General features: G+C 41.9%; 1 protein-coding gene across 1 annotated transcript in view; it reads right to left on the bottom strand.

Annotated features, from left to right (window-relative positions):
• The window catches only part of atp2c2 (ATPase secretory pathway Ca2+ transporting 2), a 70,924-nt gene that overhangs the window by 32,682 nt on the left and 18,899 nt on the right, over positions 1-19,343 (bottom strand). Inside the window, exons 2-9 of the mRNA XM_033035784.1 lie at positions 17,399-17,512; positions 13,306-13,422; positions 11,323-11,412; positions 7,936-7,971; positions 7,787-7,848; positions 5,458-5,566; positions 4,276-4,425; positions 928-996 (exon numbers count right to left, since the gene is read on the bottom strand). Coding sequence (XP_032891675.1) covers positions 928-996; positions 4,276-4,425; positions 5,458-5,566; positions 7,787-7,848; positions 7,936-7,971; positions 11,323-11,412; positions 13,306-13,422; positions 17,399-17,512 — 747 coding nt within the window. The remainder of the gene's footprint in view (positions 1-927; positions 997-4,275; positions 4,426-5,457; positions 5,567-7,786; positions 7,849-7,935; positions 7,972-11,322; positions 11,413-13,305; positions 13,423-17,398; positions 17,513-19,343) is intronic.

The following is a 19,343-nucleotide window of genomic DNA, read 5'->3' as shown; positions in this document are numbered from 1 at the left end:
CACTAAATGTGAAAAGAAATAACAAGAACTCTATAGAGTACGGACAGATAGACACAAAGTGCTGGAGTCATTCAACAGGCCAGGCAGCATCTCTGGAGAAAAAAGGACGGATGATGTTTCAGCTCCAAAGATGGTATCTTGTTTAATAGGGGTGTCAGGGTGATGGGGAGAAGGCAGGAGAATGGGGTTGTTAGGGAAATACAGATCAGCCATGATTGAATAGCAGAGTAGACTGGATGGGACGAATGACCTAATTCTGCTTGAAGAACCTATGAACTTATGAACCCTTCTTCAGACAGACTTAATCTGAAGAGGAGTTCTGACCAGAAACGTCACCCATCCTTTCTCTCCAGAGATGCTGCCTGATCCGTTGAGTAACTCCAGCATTTTGTGTCTATCTTCGGTATAAACCGGCATTCGCACATGCTATCGAGCACTGCATTCACAAACCTGTTGTGCTGCTGCTGCTGCTGCAGCAATTAAGTAAGTAAGTAAGTTTATTGGCCAATTATTCACATACATGGAATTTGCCTTGGTGCTCCGCCCACAAGTAACAACATGATATACAGTGACAGTTACGAATTACCAATTACGAATGAAGAATTCCATTGTTCTATTTTGGTACATATGACAATAAAACACTCTTGACTCTTGAATCAGCTCTGAAAGAGGCTGCTCACAGGCAAAGGGTGTCTACACTGAGACAGCTCCTGCATCACCCTCTGCCACATGTGGCTTCCAGCAGAATATTTTATATACCCAGGGTCTTGCTGGAAGAAGCAGCAACATCCAGAGGCTCTGGGGCAACAGTCTTGCATCAATGTGCCCCAGTGTGAGAGGTAAATTAAAAAATCAACATGTACTACCTCTTTTTAAAATAATAGCTAAAAACAAAAAGATGCTGAGCAATAAACAAGCCAATCATACCTTCTCAGTTTGCATCATTTTAAAAACTTCTCCAAACTCAGAGTTTTCACCAGTTGCAATCACAATGCCCTGGATACAATGAAAGTACAACATTAAAAATAAATGTAGACGCACACAATATATTGTGACAGTACTCCAGCATTTTGCATTTATCTTGTAAACCAGCATCTGCAGTTCCTTGTGTCTTGATATCTTACTGAAGATGGGTTGCTTCTACCAAGGAGAACGTTCAGAGAAATAATTTGTGTTTATATATTGCTATGAATGCTGGAAATATTTTGGCCTATTGATTTCATCACAATATAATGTTTTTGGGTTCTGCCTTGTAATTCACAGTTAACACAGAACTATTACCTGGTCTCTGCAAAGTGCTGTTTAAAATAGGTGGAGATTATAACACTCAAAACACATCCATGCCAATCAATGGGACAATCTCACAATGCAACCAGGCTACCTTCTTTTGATTTAATGTAATGGAGGCAAACAGCAGATTAATATATTATCTTAAGATTTATATCTGACCTTTAAGGTCAGCATGTAATTTTTTTGCTGCGTAATGGGTCTACACCCATAACCAACAAAACAAGTGAGTTTTGGGATCAAGAAAACATGAGGCTTATGATAGTCACTATAATAGTATGGATAAGAGAAAGCAAATAAATGACAATAACGTCATTTTAAACTTATTTTCTTAGAAAAATCAACATATAATCCCAGCCTCTAGGTCATTTATTTATTTATAGCACTGTCATTGTTTGTTTGCAGCTTGTTTCTTATGCTTTTTATTTGAAGGGAGTCATCAATAAAAACAGAATGTTTAAGAAGGAACTACAGATGCTGGAAAATCGAAGGTAGACAAAAATGCTGGAGAAACTCAGCGGGTGAGGCAGCAAATATGGAGCGAAGGAAATAAGCAACGTTTTGGGTCGAAACCCTTCTTCAGACTGATGTGAGTGGGGCGGGAAGGAGAAAGGAAGAGGTGGAGCCAGTGGGCTGCGAGAGAGCTGAGAAGAGGAGGAGGAAGTAAGGACTACCTGAAATTAGAGAAGTCAATCTTCATACCGCTGGGGTGCAAACAGCCCAAGCAAAATATGAGGTGCTGCTCCTCCAATTTACGGTGGTCCTCACTCTTGCCATGGAGGAGGCCCAGGACAGAAAGGTCGGATTCAGAATGGGAGGGGGAGTTGAAGTGCTGAGCCACCGGGAGACCAGGTTGGTTATTGCGAATCGAGCGGAGGTGTTCGGCGAAGTGTACCATTTCTTGCAGTTGCAAGGGAAAGTGCCCGGGGAGGGGGTGGTGTGGGAGGGAAGGGACGAATTGACTAGGAAGTTACGGAGGGAGCGACTCTGCGGAAAGCAGACTGGGGGGAGATGAGAAGATGTGGCAAGTGATGGGGTCACGTTGGAGGTGGCGAAAATGACGGAGGATTATTTGTTGTACGTGACGGCTGGTAGGGTGGAAGGTGAGGACAAGGGGGACTCTGCTCTTGTTATGAGTGAGGGGGATGGGGAGTGAGAGCAGAGGCACGGGGTATAGAAGAGACCCTGATGAGAGCCTCATCTATGGTAGAAGAGGGGAACCCCCGTCCCCTGAAGAATGAGGACATCTCCGATGCCCTGGTGTGGAACACCTCATCCTGGGTGCAGATGCGGCGTAGACAGAGGAATTGGGAGTGGGGTCCTTACAGGAAGCATAGTGGGAAAAAGTGTAGTCTAGATAGCCATGGGAATCAGTGGGTTTATAGTGGAGTCAGTAGTAGTCTAAAACAGAATGCAGTCAGTCAGTAGTCTAAAACAGAATGCTCAGCAGGACAGAATGCATCCATGGTTAATGGTTTGAATGGCAGGCCCTTTATCAGGGAGGCACATAGGACTGCAGACGATAGAATCACGAATAAAAAACAAACTGCTGGAGGAACTCAGTGGGTCGGCTGGGGAAATGGATAGACAACATTTCGGGATGGGACGCTTGTTCAAACTGATTAGGCACTGTCAGAACTGGAAACAGTTAAAGATATACAAAATGCACAGAAAGAGGGTGATAACAGGAGAAGATAGATAAAAAGCAAAATCAGTGATGAAGGGAGGATAGTTAAATGACAAAATGGTGGAAAGTGCAAGGAAGCAAAAACTTAGAGGAAGCACAATGAAAATGTGAAATTGGTAAACAAAAATGGAAGCAATGCTGGAAATTTGGATTAAAAACACAGGGATGATGAAATGTTTGAAAGTGTTGAACTTGAACTGCTAGTGAAACTAATATAAGAGTGGAACAACCCTATTTTTTCTATCAATCTACAAGGTTGGCGCATAACGCATACACTTCATACTATGGAAAATCTTTATTGGGGGAGAAAATACTAAAACTAAATTGTATAGGCCTGTCATTCATGTGGTTCAAAGATGTGGCTGAATCCAACACCAGCAACATTGTGGCAGATATACTTGTGCTAAAGGTGTATTTCCACATGTAGCCTAAAGAAGGTGCATAGAATGAACATTCCGCCTTAACAAATTGTTGGGAAGGGACAGCAGATGCTGGTTTACACCAAAGATAAGACATAACATTCTGGAGTAACTCAGCGGGTCAGGCAGCATCTCTGGAGAAAGGGATAGGTGATGTTTCGGGTCGACCCCCTTCTTCAGGCTGAGAGTCGTGGGGAGAGGGAAACTAGAGGTATGAAAAGGTACAGAACAAACAGCCAGCACTGATGATTCAAGAAAGGCGGAGCTCACAATGGTCCATTGTGGCTGTGGAAGAGGTGATAAGAAAGGGATACAAACTGAAACTAGCAGGACGATGAGTGTCGGGGACTGATGGAGAGAGGGGGAATGCAAAGATTACTTAAAATTAGAGAAATCAATATTCATACCACTGGGTTGTAAGCAGCACAAGCAAAATATGAGCTGCTGTTCCTCCTGTTTGCGTTTGGCCTTATTCTGACAGTGGAGGAGGCCCAGGACAGAAAAGTCAGTGTGGGAATGGAAAGGGGAGTTGAAATGTTTCGCACCTGGAGATCGCACAGGTCAAGGTGTTCAGCGAAACCATCTCCCAGTCTGCGCTTGGTCTCGCCGATATATAAGAGTCCATAGCATTAACAAATTGGTATTATGCCTTTCTGGTGTCTCGTCTGAGTGCAACAGAGAGCTGAGAGAGCAACTATCCATACTACCTCAACATAAAAACAAGAACAAGCTGCAAGCGAAAAACTGGAAGAATGGTTTTTTTTCCATCTGTTCCTGTAGGTTAAGAGTTGTTCACCAGTGTAATACCATGATGTAGCTTAAGGCTGCTTGTGTAAATCTGTTTATCGGCTCTTTAAAATAGTAATTAAATAAAGAAGGTACCTTTCCATTCCCATATTGCACTAGGGTTCCCATAAATGCAATGTTTTGAAAAGAAGTTGTATCTCCAGATTCTGGCAAAGATGCAGTACTCTTATTACTGGCCTCGGATTCACCAGTGTAACTTGACTCATCGATCAATAAATCAACAGCCTAGTTTACAGACAATAAACCAATTAGGTTTAACATACAGTTGGAAACAAAATGCAATACTTACAAAAACTGCCGGGTGGTTGCTCGATATTGAAATAAATATCTAGCAATTTGAAACCATCAGTCAAAGAGCAAATATGTAACTTTGAATTAGGTTTATACCAAAGTGAATTTACTGTAAATGTATTTGAGTTTCGGCAAACAAATATAAAGCACTTTATATATGCCAGAGCACTACAAATGAATGAGTGTCATGACTCACTGCTTTGTTCAATTCTTGTTTTAAAATAGTCACTTATATCTATTAAGACTATTCTCCATGATGTTCAGTTGATGGCATTTGCTGAAGTACATATTTAGACTTTAAACTTTAGAGATACACTGCGGAAACAAGCCCTTCAGCCCACTGAGTCTGCGCCGACCAGCGATTACCCCATACACTGACACTATCCTGCACACCAGGGACAATTTACAATTTTTTATAAACTGAAGCCCAACAACCTGCGAACTTGCACATCTTGGGAGTGGAGGAGGAATACAATCACAGGGAGAATGTACAAACTCCGTACAGACAGCACCCGTAGTCAGGATCAAACCAGAGTCTCTGGCACTGTAAATCAGCAGCTCTATTGCTGCACGATTGTGCCACCTTATTAGTAGCAAAGAAATAAAGTCATGTGAGTGTATAATAAATTTTAAAAGGTGGGCAAATCTTAATTTTTTAATTTCCATCTGAACTCCTTGTTGCGATACAGCCTCTTTACTACATATTGTAAACTCTGTTCAACAGACCCATTACTCAAGAGGAAATCAATTTTTTTTAACCTTTGTCTTAAGTAAAAACTGTAAAACAAAGCAAATAAAAGAAATGATATTTGCTGTAAGAATATGCGTAGTAGATAGGGTATGATTAATTGATATTTCTTCTGAATACAAAAACATCAGCTATTACCTAACCAATTGGTGGAAGTATGCAGTGGGTGGCAAATCCTATCATATTTTCTTACGTTCTTAACTCCAAATGCAACAAACCTCAAACAGTCTGATATCTGCAGGGACTCGATCTCCAATGGAAATGCACACGGTGTCACCCAGCACAAGTTCCCTCGCTGGCAGGTGTGCCACCTTTCCTCCACGGATACTACAAATGAGAGAACAGCCACACCAATGTTATCAGCTACTCTCTTCAGATACAGCACCATTAACATTTATTTTTTACTCCTTTCATTGCTCTTTCTTATACTTTGGAAATTTATTGTTAAGAATTCCCTTGCACGGGCCGCAATCCATCGTTGCACAGTACATCCCGTTAACATCCACAAATTGATTTCCTGCTGTGGATTAGAAATTACAGTAACAGAGTGCGAGGAGCTTTCACATTCCACCAGGGCAGTCTACAATGATGTGAGCAATTAATTTTCGAGCACCCCTTGTACTCCTTTCTCTTTCCTTCTGATCCATCCCGGTTCTCACACCAAGGTGGATCATTTGTCCAAACATGACACCCCCAAGCCCCTTATCACTTGTGTTGTTCCCCTCCCCCAACCAGTTTCCAGCTCATCACCCACGCCTCATGCCTATGTGGTCCCTTATCTGTTCCTCCAACTAGTTCCATCTACCCATCGCCCTTCCTTTATCTGCTTCTCCTTAACACCTTCCTTACTTATCAGATTCTAGTATCCTCAGTTTCTTGAGTCTCCATTTATCCCCTTGCAGCTTCTGGCTCTACCTCTATTCTTCCCCTAACTCCATTCACTCTTTTCCTCTCTCTCTCCTTATCTGTATCTATCACCCACCTATCACTGTGTAACACCTTCACCCCACCTCCTCCCACCCCCAGCTGCCGCTCATCTCTCTCCTCACCTTGTTCCACCCATCATCTGCCAACCTATGCTTCACCTCCCCTTCCCCTCAACTTTACTGGTCACTTCCTCTCTACACTCTTAGTCCTGATGCATGGTCTCGACCTGAAACATTGACCATTCCTCTTGAACAGTTGCTGCCTGACCAGTTGGATTCCTCCAGAAGTTTGTCATCTCCTCCTAAGGGTGGCACAGCGGTGCGGTGGTAGAGCTGCTGCCTCACAGCGCCAGAGACCTGGGTTCGATCATGACTACGGGTGCTGTCTGTGCAGAGTTTGTGCGTTCTCCTTGTGGTTGCATGGGTTTTCCCCGGGTGCTCTGTTTCCACCCACATTCTAAAGACATACAGGTTTGTAGGTTAATTGTCTTCTGTAAATTGCCCTTGGTGTGTAGGTCATGGAACTAGTATATGGGTGATCAGTGATCAGCGTGGGCAGTGGGCCAAAGAACCTGTTTCCACACTGTATCTCTACACTAAACTAAACTAAGGAATTCCTTTGATAGACACAAAAAGCTGGAGTAACTCAGCGGGACAGGCAGCATCCCTGGAGAGAAGGAATGGGTGACGTTTCAGGTCGAGACCCTAAATTATTTTTCTTTGCAATGTTTCTTGTGCTAGATATCTAGATATTCCTGGTGGCGGCGCGACTCGTTGCAGCGGCTCCTACAGCCTGTCTGTCTTTTTTTTAATTTTTGTCTAGTTAAATGTAGTGTTTGTGTTTTTTTAAGCTTGGTTTTAAATGTGTATATGTGGGGGGCGGGGGCGGGGGGGAGGGGGAAACCGTTTTAAATCTCTTCCCTGTTCGGGAGACCCGACCTTTTCCCTGTCGGGTCTCTGTTGTCGTTGGGGCCTAGCACCGTGGAGCGGCCTCCAACCTGAACGACCCGGGGGCTCGGGAGACTGCGGATCTGCGGACTACTCACCATCGTGGCCGGCCTCGGAGCGTGGGGAGCGGTGGTGACTCGCTGCTGCGACTCAACTCCTGAGGCTCGGAGGCTCCAGCAACGCATCCGCAGGTCCGGTGGACTGGGACATCGGGAGCTCGCGGGTCCGGGGGGTGGTAGAGACCGCTTCCCGGAGCTCCCGCAACGCGACTTCTCCAGCCCGTGTCGCGGGGTTGGAACGACCCGGACCGGGACCGTACATCACCTGGCGCGGCTTCATGGCCGTGGGACTCACCATCGCACGCTGGGGCTCCGACCTTGTACTTTCAGACCGGGAGCGGGGCCGTAAATCGCCCCGCGCGGCCTAAAATGGCCGTGGGACTTATCATCGCCCGCCTGGGGCTTGGACATCGGGAGAGAAATTGAGAGCAGGGAAGAGAAAAGACTTTGCCTTCCATCACAGTGGGTTCACTGTGATGGATGTTTGTGTGAACTTAATTGTGTGTATGTGTGTAGGACATTGTTTTTGTTTGTATGGCTGTGGAAACAAAATTTCGTTTGAGTCTCACTGGGGCTCAAATGACAATAAATTTGTATTGTAAGGTGGCACTTACCAGTTACATTCTGGAGGGATTAGTTTGCCTAGCTCTTGTACAGACTTTTCAGAATGGTACTCCTGGAAAAAACAAATATGTTTTTAAGCTACACTTCTGGATGCTATGCCATTAATTTTGTACAGATTGCTACTAAACAAATAATTTACCTGCACAAAGGCAACCGTGACCACAATTACTATAGCCTGCAAAGATGAAAATTATAAAATTATTGGGAGTAAATTAAAATATATACATCATTTCACAAAGGAAACTTCTTTATGTTTAGCCATGCTTTGACCAGGGCACAAGAGATACCCTGAGCTCTCTAAACCCCACTTTTTCCCATTCAAATAGCTCAAAATGAATTTTGAATCAGATGTTCAATCAGAAAAAGTCTGTTCTAGAAATTCTTCCTTATATTAGAGCATTTTTGTAAATTGTAGGCAATTTACTTAAAAATATATATCTTTGCAAAGGCTGCTTAATTGGCTTTGAGGCCATGGAATCTGGCTTGGAACTGTCTACAGTCAAGTTCTCTTTAAGTTATATGGGTCTATTGCAATTTCACCAACAGACCTGTGCCTCAATCTTCCCATGCTAGCATTTATTTTAAGAGGACTCGAATACAAGAACAGGGATGTAACGCTGAGGATTTATAAGGCATTGGTCAGGCTGCATTTGGAGTGTTGTGAGCAATTTTGGGCCCCATATCTGAGGATAGGTGTGCTGGCACTGGAGAGGTTCCAGAGGTTTACAAGAATGATCCCAAGAATGTGTAGTTTACCATATGTTGAGTGTTTGACGGCACTGGGCCTGTACTCGCTGGAGTTTAGAATGATGAGGGAAGGACCTCATTGAAAGTTACCGAATAGTGAAAGGCCTGGATAGAGTCGATGTGGGGAGGATGTTTCCACTGGTGGGAGAGTCCAAAACCAAAGGTCATAGCCTCAGAATTAAAGAATGCTCCTTTAGGAAGGAGACGAGGAGGAATTTCTTTAGTCGGAGGGTGGTGAATCTGTGGAACCATTTCGATATCTCAGTATTCACATCCAGTCTCCAATCAATTTGACACACTTCAAGTCTCATTATAAAACAGTTGAGAGCATTGGAGACTGCAAAGGCTATGGTGCCTTTGCTGTCATACTGAAGACATGCACTCCAGAACTATTGTGCCTCTGGCCAACCTGTTCCAATATAGATACAACATTGGAACTTGCCCAGCATGGCGGAAAATAGTCCAGCTATATCCTGTTCATCAAAAGCAAGGCAAATCCAAACATGCTAATTGCTGCCTAGTCAGTCTGCTCTCCATCATCAGCAAAGTGATGGAAGGTTTATTGACAATTCTGTCATGTACCAACTCACTAATGCCCTGTTTGGAGTTACCACAACCACTTTACTCCAGAACCCATCACGGCCATGGTCCAAACATGGAGCAATGAGCTGAATTCCAGAGACAAAGTGACAGAGACCATCCTTGACATCAAGACAGCATTTGACCCAATGTTGTCTCAAGAAATTCAGTGTGGTCTACAGGTGAACAGTTGAGAACATATTGACTGGTTGCATCACGGCCAGGAGCGGCAACTCGAATACTCAGGAACAAAGAAAACTGCAAAAATTGGCAAACACTGCCCAGCCATGGGTGCTGACTTCCCCACCATTTGGCCACTATTAATTGCTCTTGGTACGCACATGAGTGGTACAATCTTGGGCGAGTTGATGAGAATGTGTGGCAAATAAAAAAATGTTATTATTGTAGGATTAGTGTAAATCAGTTGGTGACAGTCAGTGTTGATCCAACGGGGCCAATTTCCATGCTGTGTCTCGCAATGGCTACTCCCTCAGTCTATTCTGACAGCACAACCTAAGCTCATGGCCTTTTCCTCCAAGACAAATAAGGGCAATAAGTGCATGAGAAGACCATCAAATAATGTCTTCCCAAGGTGTCAGACCATCCTGATATGGTAATTAATAGAAACAAAATGCTGGAATAACTCAGCGGGCCAGGCAGCATCTCTGGAGAAACGGAATAGAGTCATAGAGTTATACAGTGTGCAAACAGGCCTGTTGGCCCAACTTGCCCACACCGGCCAACATGTCCCGTCTACATTAATCCCACCTGCCTGCGTTTGGCTTATATCCCACCAAACCGATACTATCCATGTACCTGTCTAAATGTTTCTTAAACTGTGGAGGCCAAGTCAATGGATATCTTTAAGGTGGAAATTGATAGATCCTTGATTATCACAGGTGTTAGGGTCATAGGGAAAAGGCAGGAGAATGCGGTTGAGGGGGAAAGATAGATCAGTCACGATTGAATGGCGGAGTAAAGTTGATGGGCCGAATGGCTTAATTCTGCTCCTATAACTTATGAACTTATGACCTCAGGAAGTGTGGAAAAAAACTTGGAAATATATCTTTAATCCTTCACTGTCATTGCCCTGGGTCTAATTCCTCATCTCCTTCTCTAATAGCATTGTGTGAGTCTTCAATAGTGGTGGTTCATGGCAGCATTCAACACAAATTCTTCTCACGAGCACTTAATAATGGACAATAAATGCTGGCTTTGCTTACAGTATGCACATCCTGGAAATTTTATTTTATATAAAGGCATGTAATTTGGTGCAACCACCTTTAAAGAGCATTCCATTCCATTTAATTCTTTCTTGTAACCTGCAATTATTCCTTGAAGAATGTCTCACATTTTATTAAAAATTAACACATCTATGCATTTCCCTCACCCTTTGCCCATTTTTTAAATAATCAATGCCCTTTAGCTAATCTCCTACCCTTGAATTTTCAGAGATTTTGAAAGATCTTTCTTGAGCAGCATTTCGCTTTCAAAACTCAGAGATCATATTTCATCCTTATTTTATGAGAAATCCACTCTGAGTTCCCAGGACCAGGCTAAAATTTACAACAAAATTAACTAAGCAAAATATCTCTTCACCATCTACGTGACCTATCCATTTTCTCCAGTTACTGCCTGCCCCACTGAGTTACTCCAGCACTTTGAGTCATTTGCGTAAACCAGCATCTGCATTTCCTTGGTTCCACCAGCAAATATTGAGGACTTTTACCCTTTTTGGAAGTAGCTTCAAGTAAATAAATAAAACATATCCAGCATCTCCTGTTTGCTTTAATGAATACATTTTCCCTTTTGAAAATAAATGGGTGGAAAAAAATTACCAGTATCATTTGCAACTTTTCAGCAAACGATGCAAATCCACAGCTGCAGTGGAAAGATCTAAATAACATTCAGGTTTGCACTGATAATTCACCAGATAACATACATGCAACAGAGGCAATGATCACCTCCAGCAAGAGAGAATCTAACCAATTATTCTTGACATTCATTTATGAGATCAATAAATTCCCAATATCTGCTAATGGATGTCACCAATGACCAAAAACTCAATTAAAATCCACCATCTGTACATGTTCTTTCAGCTGATTCCCCCACCCCATAAAACGTTATAGAAGTATTATTATTAATTACTAACAATTACTGTTTAATTACTGACAATTGAATGACACATAATTTTATGTACCACTGTTATGCTCACTGCATCTTCAATCTCGTTAGTGATAACACTAATAACCGCAGAAGCCAAAAGCAACAGAATCAGGGGATCCTTGAACTAAGATTGAAAGAAAAAAATGATGAGGAATAAATATATATATATATACTTATAAACATATTAATATTTCAACTTATTGCAACTTATCACAGGGCGGCACGGTGGCACAGCGGTAGAGTTGCTGTCTTACAGCACCAGAGACCAGAGTTCGATTCTGACTACAGGTGCTGTCTGTACAGAGTTTGTACTTTCGCCCAGTGACCTGCGTAGGTTTTCCCCAGGATCTCTGGTTTCCTCCCACACCAGATATGTAAGGGTTTGTAGGTTAATTGGCTTTGTATAATTGTAAATTGTCCATTGTGTGTGTATTTAGAGTTTAGAGCTGAGAGAGATTTAGCGTGGAAACAGGCCCTTCGGCAACTGAGTCTCCACCGACCAGCGATCCCCGTACACTAGCACTATCGTACAAATTATTGACAATTTACAGTGTTTACCAAAGCCAGTTAACCTACAATCCTGTACATATCTGGAGTGTGCTCCATGCGGTCTCAGGGAGAATGTACAAAGTCCGTACAGGTCAAACCCGGGTCTCTGGTGCTGTAAGGCAGCAACTCTACCGCTGCGCCACCATGCTGCTCCATTTGATTCCATTAAAATAATTTTGAAACTCTCAAAACTATCAAATGCTTAAAAAAAAAAATTAGGACATATGAATTATACAAAAGACTGACAATTTAAAATATTGAAGCAAATATAATTAAGGCAACATAGCTTATTCTCTGTGTTCTGTCTGGCAGCTGATCCTATTCATTCCAAGAACCTTGTGCCAGCTCTAACAAAGCTGAGGTTTAGTTGGTAGATGCCACATTCAGTTCATGAAGAAATTGGTAAGTTTGTGCTCCACCACTGGATTCCAATCATGGTGCACATCTGGGTAATTACTGAACATCTGGCAGTTCTGAACAAGTTCCAGCATTTTAATTTTCCATGCATTTGGATGAAATGTAAGAGCTCAAGTTTAAACATCATTAGCTTGATAAAAAGTTGAAAAGCGATATGATCATTCGCTTTCTCTCGTGACAAACACCTTAATGAACAATGCATCAATTGTGCCAGAGAAGCAAAACATGTCATAATACAGGAAAATACATGGTACATAAAGGACCAAGGTTATACAAGAATGGATTAAGATCTTAGTTAAACACTCAACAACATAGAATCAATACGAGTAACTGATAATTTCCAATTCCTTTATGCCTGTGCTTGCTTGAGTACTCACACACCTTAGCACAGATTATTTTAATCGACAGAAAATTGTCATGAAAGCAAATCAATATTTTACTCACATTAAAAGCTCTTCCAATTTGCATAGCAAAGAGTTTACAGAATGGCACCATTTTGATTCATCCTTGAATGGGATCAGCAACATTGCCTCCAGAAGTACAACAATTTTAAATCAGAGTATTCATAAATCTTTATAAAAAAAGCAGTTTGGAACAAATTGCAGAATTTTAAGTTTCCATGTGTTCAGATTAAATATGGTCATTTTCTTTATCTTGTGGCAAACACTTTGATGACCAACACATCAGTTGTGCCAGAGAAACAAAATATGTCATCAAATTTGAAAAAGATGCATGGATAAGGTGAATGGGCACAGTCGTTTTTTCCCCCAGAGTAGAGGATTCTAAAACTATAGGGCATAGGTTAACGTCGAGAGGGGAGAGATTTAAGTGGGCTCTCAGGAGCAACTTTTTCCACTCAGAAGGTAGTCTGTATCTGAAATGAAATGCCAGAGGAAGCTGTAGGAGATGATACAGCTAAATAAAATCCACATCCTGTGCTCACAAAATTGAAGAATAAAAATCATAATGAACCCAACATCAAAATTATACTGAAGGTCAAGCAGCATCTTTATTTTCAAGCTTGTTTTGTCAAATGAACAGGAGGTAATACCTGGCCAAGGTACTTCTTCCAAATTGGTTCTGGCTTATCCACTTCAAAATCATTCCATCCAAACTGCTGGTGACGTTCAAGCACCTGACCATCCGCGAGGCCATTTTCCAAATCAGCCTGGCACCAAGCACATATATTAAAAAATCATTGATAGCTATCCCTCCGAAAAACAAGATTACCAAGTTTAACAAAAGCAGCACAAATGCATCATTCCAAGTTCATTCGATCAATGCAAAACATTCTCAGAGGCAATTTTCAATGTCTTAAATTCACCTTTTTATATGGTATCTCCATTGCTGGGTGGTGTAGAATAACGGAGCATTAATGTTTGGAAATTTGTAGTTTCATATTATTTGATCTTGACTTAGGACATTAATTGGTCCATAAAATCTCTGCAAGTTCTCAGCGCAATCGCATTTCCCCATTTATTTCCTTGTAACTTATGTTCATGAGCATCACCCTTGCATCTCTCTACCTAGTGTTTCCACCAGGGACCTACACTAGGAGTAATTTACAGCAACAAAGTAACGCATTAACCAGTCCACCTTTGGGGAGTAGGAGGAAACTGTACTCAATAGACCAAACCAGGTACAATTGTAGGTACAACCACAGTGCACTTCAGGAAAGGGTCACAGGAATTAGACTCGGTGGCAATAATTTATTTCCAAATCAGGATGGTGGGCGACTTGGAAAACCTATTCCTGGTGATGATCCCCAGTATTACTGACCTTGCCCTTTTTTGTGTAGAGGTTGCAATTTTGAGAGCTGGTGTTGTAGCCGAGGCAAATCACCACAGTGCATGTTGTGGACCCTAATTCCTTCTTTAGGCATAGCTGCCTTGGCTTTGAATGAATAGACCAGGTGACAGTGTTGGCTCTGTTCAGGATCCTCCAGCAGACTAAGAATTGGCCACCAACATTCATCTTAATGTGTTTAAAAGTATTTGTTAACCAGCATTAACATGTTCAGCTTAACTATATTTTTTGAAAACATAATGTTTGCGGCTCTAGAACCTGATGGTTACAGTCACTGAATTAAAATATTACCCCGCTGCACAAGAAGGGAGCAAAGCAGAATAGCGGGAACTATAGGCCAGTTGGTCTGACTTCAGTGGTTTGTAAGATTTGAGAGCTCATTATAAAGGATGAGGATACGGAGTACTTAGAAGTTCACGATAAAATAGGCCAAAGTCAGCATGGCTTTGTGAAGGGGAGGTCTTGCTTGACTAATTTGCTGGAATTCTTCGAATAAGTAAATAGCAGGACAGACAATGGATGTTGTTTACTTAGATATTCAGAAAGCCTCTGATAAGGTACCACACGTGAGACTGCTAAGGAAGATGAGAGCCCACGGTATCAAAGGGCAGATAGCAGGATAGCAGGTTGGCTGGATGGCAGAAGACAAAGATCAGCAATAAAGGGGGGGTTCTAGTTGGCTGCAAGTGACTAGCGGAGATGAGCAGGAGTCAGTGCTGGGGCCGCTACTCTTCACGTTGTATATTAATGATTTGGACGAGGGGATTGAAGGCTTTGTGGCCAAGTTTGCGGATGATACGAAAATAGATGGAAGGGTAGATAGTGTAGAGAAAGCAGGGACTCTGCAGAAGAACTTGGACAGGTTGGGAGAGTGGGCAGAGGACTGGCGGATGGAATATGGTGTAGCAAAGTGTGGAGTTATGCATTTTGGTAGTAGCAATAAAGGTGTAGACTATTTTCTAAATGGGGAGAGAATCCAAAAATCGGAGGTGCAAAGGGACCTGTGAGTGTTGGTGCAGGATTTCCAAAAAGTTAATCTGCGTCGAATCGATAGTAAAGAAAGAACTCAATTTATTTCAAAGGCGCTGATATAGTGTAGAAAAACAGACATGCAATGCTGAGGCTCTATACGGTGCTGGTAAGGTCGCATTTGGAATATTGTGAGCAATTTTAGGCACAATATCTGAGGAAGGATGTGCTGGCTCTTGAGAGGGTCCAGAGGTGGTGAACAAGAATGATCTCAGGAATGAGTAGGTCAATCTATGATGAGTGTTTGTCAGCACTGGGCCTGCACTCTCTGGAGTTTAGAAGAATGAGAAGGACCTCATTGAAACATACAGAATAGTGAAAGGCTTGGATAGAGTGGATGTGGGGAGGATGTTTCCACTAGTGGCAGAGTCTAGGACTTGAGGTTGTAGCCTCAGAATTAAAGGACGTTCTTTTAGGAAGGAGATGAGGAGAAATGTCTTTAGTCAGAGGGTGGTGAATCTGTGGAGTTCTTTGCCACAGAAGGCTGTGGAGGCCAAGTCAGTGGATATTTTCAAGGCACAGTTAGATAGATGCTTATTTAATACAGGTGTTAGAGGTTATGGGGAGAAGGCATGAGAATGAGGTTCGACAAGGTCCCACATAAGAGATTAATATACAAACTTAAAGCACACGGTTTTGGGGGTTCAGTATTAACGTGGATAGAGAACTGGCTGGCAAACAGTAGCAAAGAATAGAAGTAAACGGGTCCTTTTCAGAATGGCAGGCAGTGACTAGTGGGGTACCGGAAGGCTCAGTGCTGGGACCCCAGCTATTTACAATATATATTAATGATTTGGTCGAGGGAATTGAATGCAACATCTCCATGTTGGATGACACAAAGCTGGAGGGCAGTGTTAGCTGTGAGGAGGATGCTAGGAGGCTGCAAGGTGACTTGGATAGGCTGGGTGAGTGGGCAAATGCATGGCAGATGCAGTATAATGTGGATAAATGTGAGGTTATCCACTGATAACAGGAAAGTAGACTATTATCTAAATGGTGGCCGATTAGGAAAAGGGGAGATGCAACGAGACCTTGGGGTCATGGTACACCAGTCATTGAAAGTAGGCATGCAGGTGCAGCAGGCAGTGAAGAAAGTGAATGGTATGTTAGCATTCATAGCAAAAGGATTTGAGTATAGGAGCAGGAAGGTTCTACTGCAGTTGTACAGGGTCTTGGTGAGACCACACCTGGAGTATTGCGTACAGTTTTGGTCTCCAAATCTGAGGAAAGACATTCTTGACATAGAGGGAGTACAGAGAAGGTTCACCAGGCTGATTCCTGGGATGTCAGGACTTTCATATGAAGAAAGACTGGATAGACTCGGCTTGTACTCGCTGTACCTGTTCAGGATTTGATATTTCCAGGTGGGGATAGTTGTACCAAACAAGATGGCATTGCACAAGCAGGGAATTTCTAAATATAGGATATCTAATCAAAAATGCAAATGTTATCAACTCTACCCAGGATATGTAAATTAGTTGATAGGGCATTGAACTGAACAGGTTCTCAACTGAAAGATGGTCTTTATAAGACACAAGAAGGAGAAGGCAATCTAATCTTTTAAGTCTGCTGTAGATTTCAACAAGTTCATGGTTCAGCTTCTATCTCGGCATCATTCCCTCGCACTCCACATATCAATCGATTCACATGATACCCAGAAATTGATCAATCTTACTTTTGACTGAACTTATTGGCTAAGGCTTCACAATAGACCAAGATAAGGAATTCCAATGATTTAACATAATTTGCATAAATATCTCCTCATCTTAGTCCTAAATAGCCTACATTTTCATTAGTAATAGAATAAAGAATTAGGCCATTCAGCCCATCAAGTCTATTCAACCATTTAATCATCGCTGATCTATCTCTTACATAGAATCACCGCCATTCAATATGATCATGGCTGATCATCCAACTCAGTATCCTATACCTGCCTTCTCTCCATACCCCCTGATCCCTTTAGCCACAAGGGCCACATCTAACCCCCTCTTAAATATAGCCAATGAACTGTCTTCATAAAACAAAAGCTGGCTGCTAAGGTTCCATTTGAGCTGGGTACACATAAATCAAATTTGATGCCTAACACCAATAAAATCCAAGCAATCTAAATATATATTTCATTTCAGCAATTTCAAGTTGCAATTATTGAGTTGCTGAATAATTTGAGCTAATTATTGATCATCATTTTTCCAGGAAGCAAACAGAAATTTCAAACATTTCAATGTAATGAAAATATCTGTCCACAAACACCTCACCCAAAAGTACAAATATAATTCCCATGAAAATTGATGACAACCATTCATTCTTACCTGAAGGTCACTTATTAACTCATCCAATTGTCTTGTGCTGGCTTCCTTAGAAGACACTGAAAGAATTGGTTCTTTTTTGGTGTTAACTTCTACTTCTTGGAGCTCTGTGTATGTCTACAGATAGAGAAAACAATCCTTTGAATGCTGAAATGGTTGAGATTAAATCTGCAATTTGCACAATTTATGTTCCATTTCTAATAATTAACTGAAAATTGGTATTGGTTCATTATTGTCACATATTGAGACAGGGTGGAATATGTTGTTTGGTTTGCTTTGTTTGTGTGCTTTGGTTAAGTTTAGAGATAAACCATAGAAAAATGCTCTTTGGCCCACTGAGTCTACACCGACCAGTGATCACCCGTACATTAGTTCTCTCCTACACACTAGGGCCAATTTACAGAAGCCAATTGACATAAACCTGTATGCCTGTGGAATGTGGGAGGAAACCAGAGCACCTGGAGAAAACCCACGCAGTCACAGGGAGAATGTATAACTGTACGAACTCTGTACAGACACTACCCAAGGTCAGGATCGAACCCAGGTCTCTGAAGCTGTACGGCAGCAACTCTACCACTGCACCACTGTACTGTCCACACAGATCATACCATACACGAGTATAATCATAGCTTACATGAGCAAAACAGGTAGTGCAAAAAGAGAAAGGACATGAAGCACATAATATAGTGTTTCAACTGCAGAGAAAGTACAGATAAAAAAGTTCAAGGCCACAACAAGATAGATTGTGAATTCCGTTATATATCCTTAACATTCAAGATCACTTTCAAAGAAAAAATGCTAGCATGTTAGTTACTCTGCTAGAATATGCCCCCATAAATGTAGCATAAATGATGAACTGTTCTTTGGCTCATGTTACCGTTTTGTAAATATGCAGCCCGAATACAATGGCAACACAGTCAAAATCAGTATTGAATTGAAATGTATATGTTTCTTTGCACGTGACCCATATCAAAGGAAAGAGGAATTTTGCTGAAAATAAAGGAAAACTGCAGATGCTGGTAATCTGAAATGATAACACGAAGTACTGGAAACAGGTAACATCTACGCAAGGAGACAAAGGTAACATTTCAGATCTGACAGGATAGGAAGGAGAGAAAACGAGGACGTTTTTATGGGCAGAGAAGGTTGGAGAGGAATGGGCAGAGCAAAGAGATATCTCTGATAGAGTGAAACCAAATGGGTTAATGAAGCAGTTGGAGGCACATTATGTTCTTTGTCACCATTATGTGTTGATAATAGCAAGGATAATAACAAAGAAGAAAAATTGAGCAAAAATTAGGTCATGCAGAAATGGCTAGTTCTCATCATCATCACTTGGGTGACCTAATCCGCGAGTTAAGAAGAGTGTCTTCGACCTTCAATAATAATAATAATAATAATAATAATAATAAATACTTTATTGATCCCCTCAGGGAAATTCAGATGTCCAGAAGCCCCCAACCAACAAACCCACAGATTCAAAACGAACGCAGACAGAAAATACATAGAATACAATGTGGACACTACCTGAGAGCAATAAATACTTAAAAAGACCAATAATTAACAGTTAAAAATTAAAAATTGCAAAATGCATCCCCCTACAGCCTAGCGGTCCGAATTATAAAATCTAATGGCTGCAGGGGTGAAGGATCTCCTGAACCGCTCCGTTCTACAGGGCAGGGAGAGGAGCTGGTTGCCGTTCCGAGTGCTCTTTTGACTCTCCAGAATTACATGGAGGGGATGCCCGGGTTTTTCAGGATGACCTGCACCTTGTGCCTCATACGCCTCTCAAGCACATCCATCCCAGAGTCTACTCTCCCCTCCAGCACTGAGCTAGCTCGTTTAACCAGTTTGACCAGCTTCTTGTTGTTTTTTGCACTAATGCTGTTGCCCCAGCAGACAACAGCAGTAGAAAATAACACTTGCAACCACAGTGTTGTAAAACATG

This window comes from Amblyraja radiata, chromosome 17 (assembly GCF_010909765.2).
Source record: "Amblyraja radiata isolate CabotCenter1 chromosome 17, sAmbRad1.1.pri, whole genome shotgun sequence".
NCBI classification, from domain to species: Eukaryota; Metazoa; Chordata; class Chondrichthyes; order Rajiformes; family Rajidae; genus Amblyraja; species Amblyraja radiata.
Note: the sequence above shows the minus strand (reverse complement) of the source record. Positions and strands in the feature narration are given on the sequence as shown.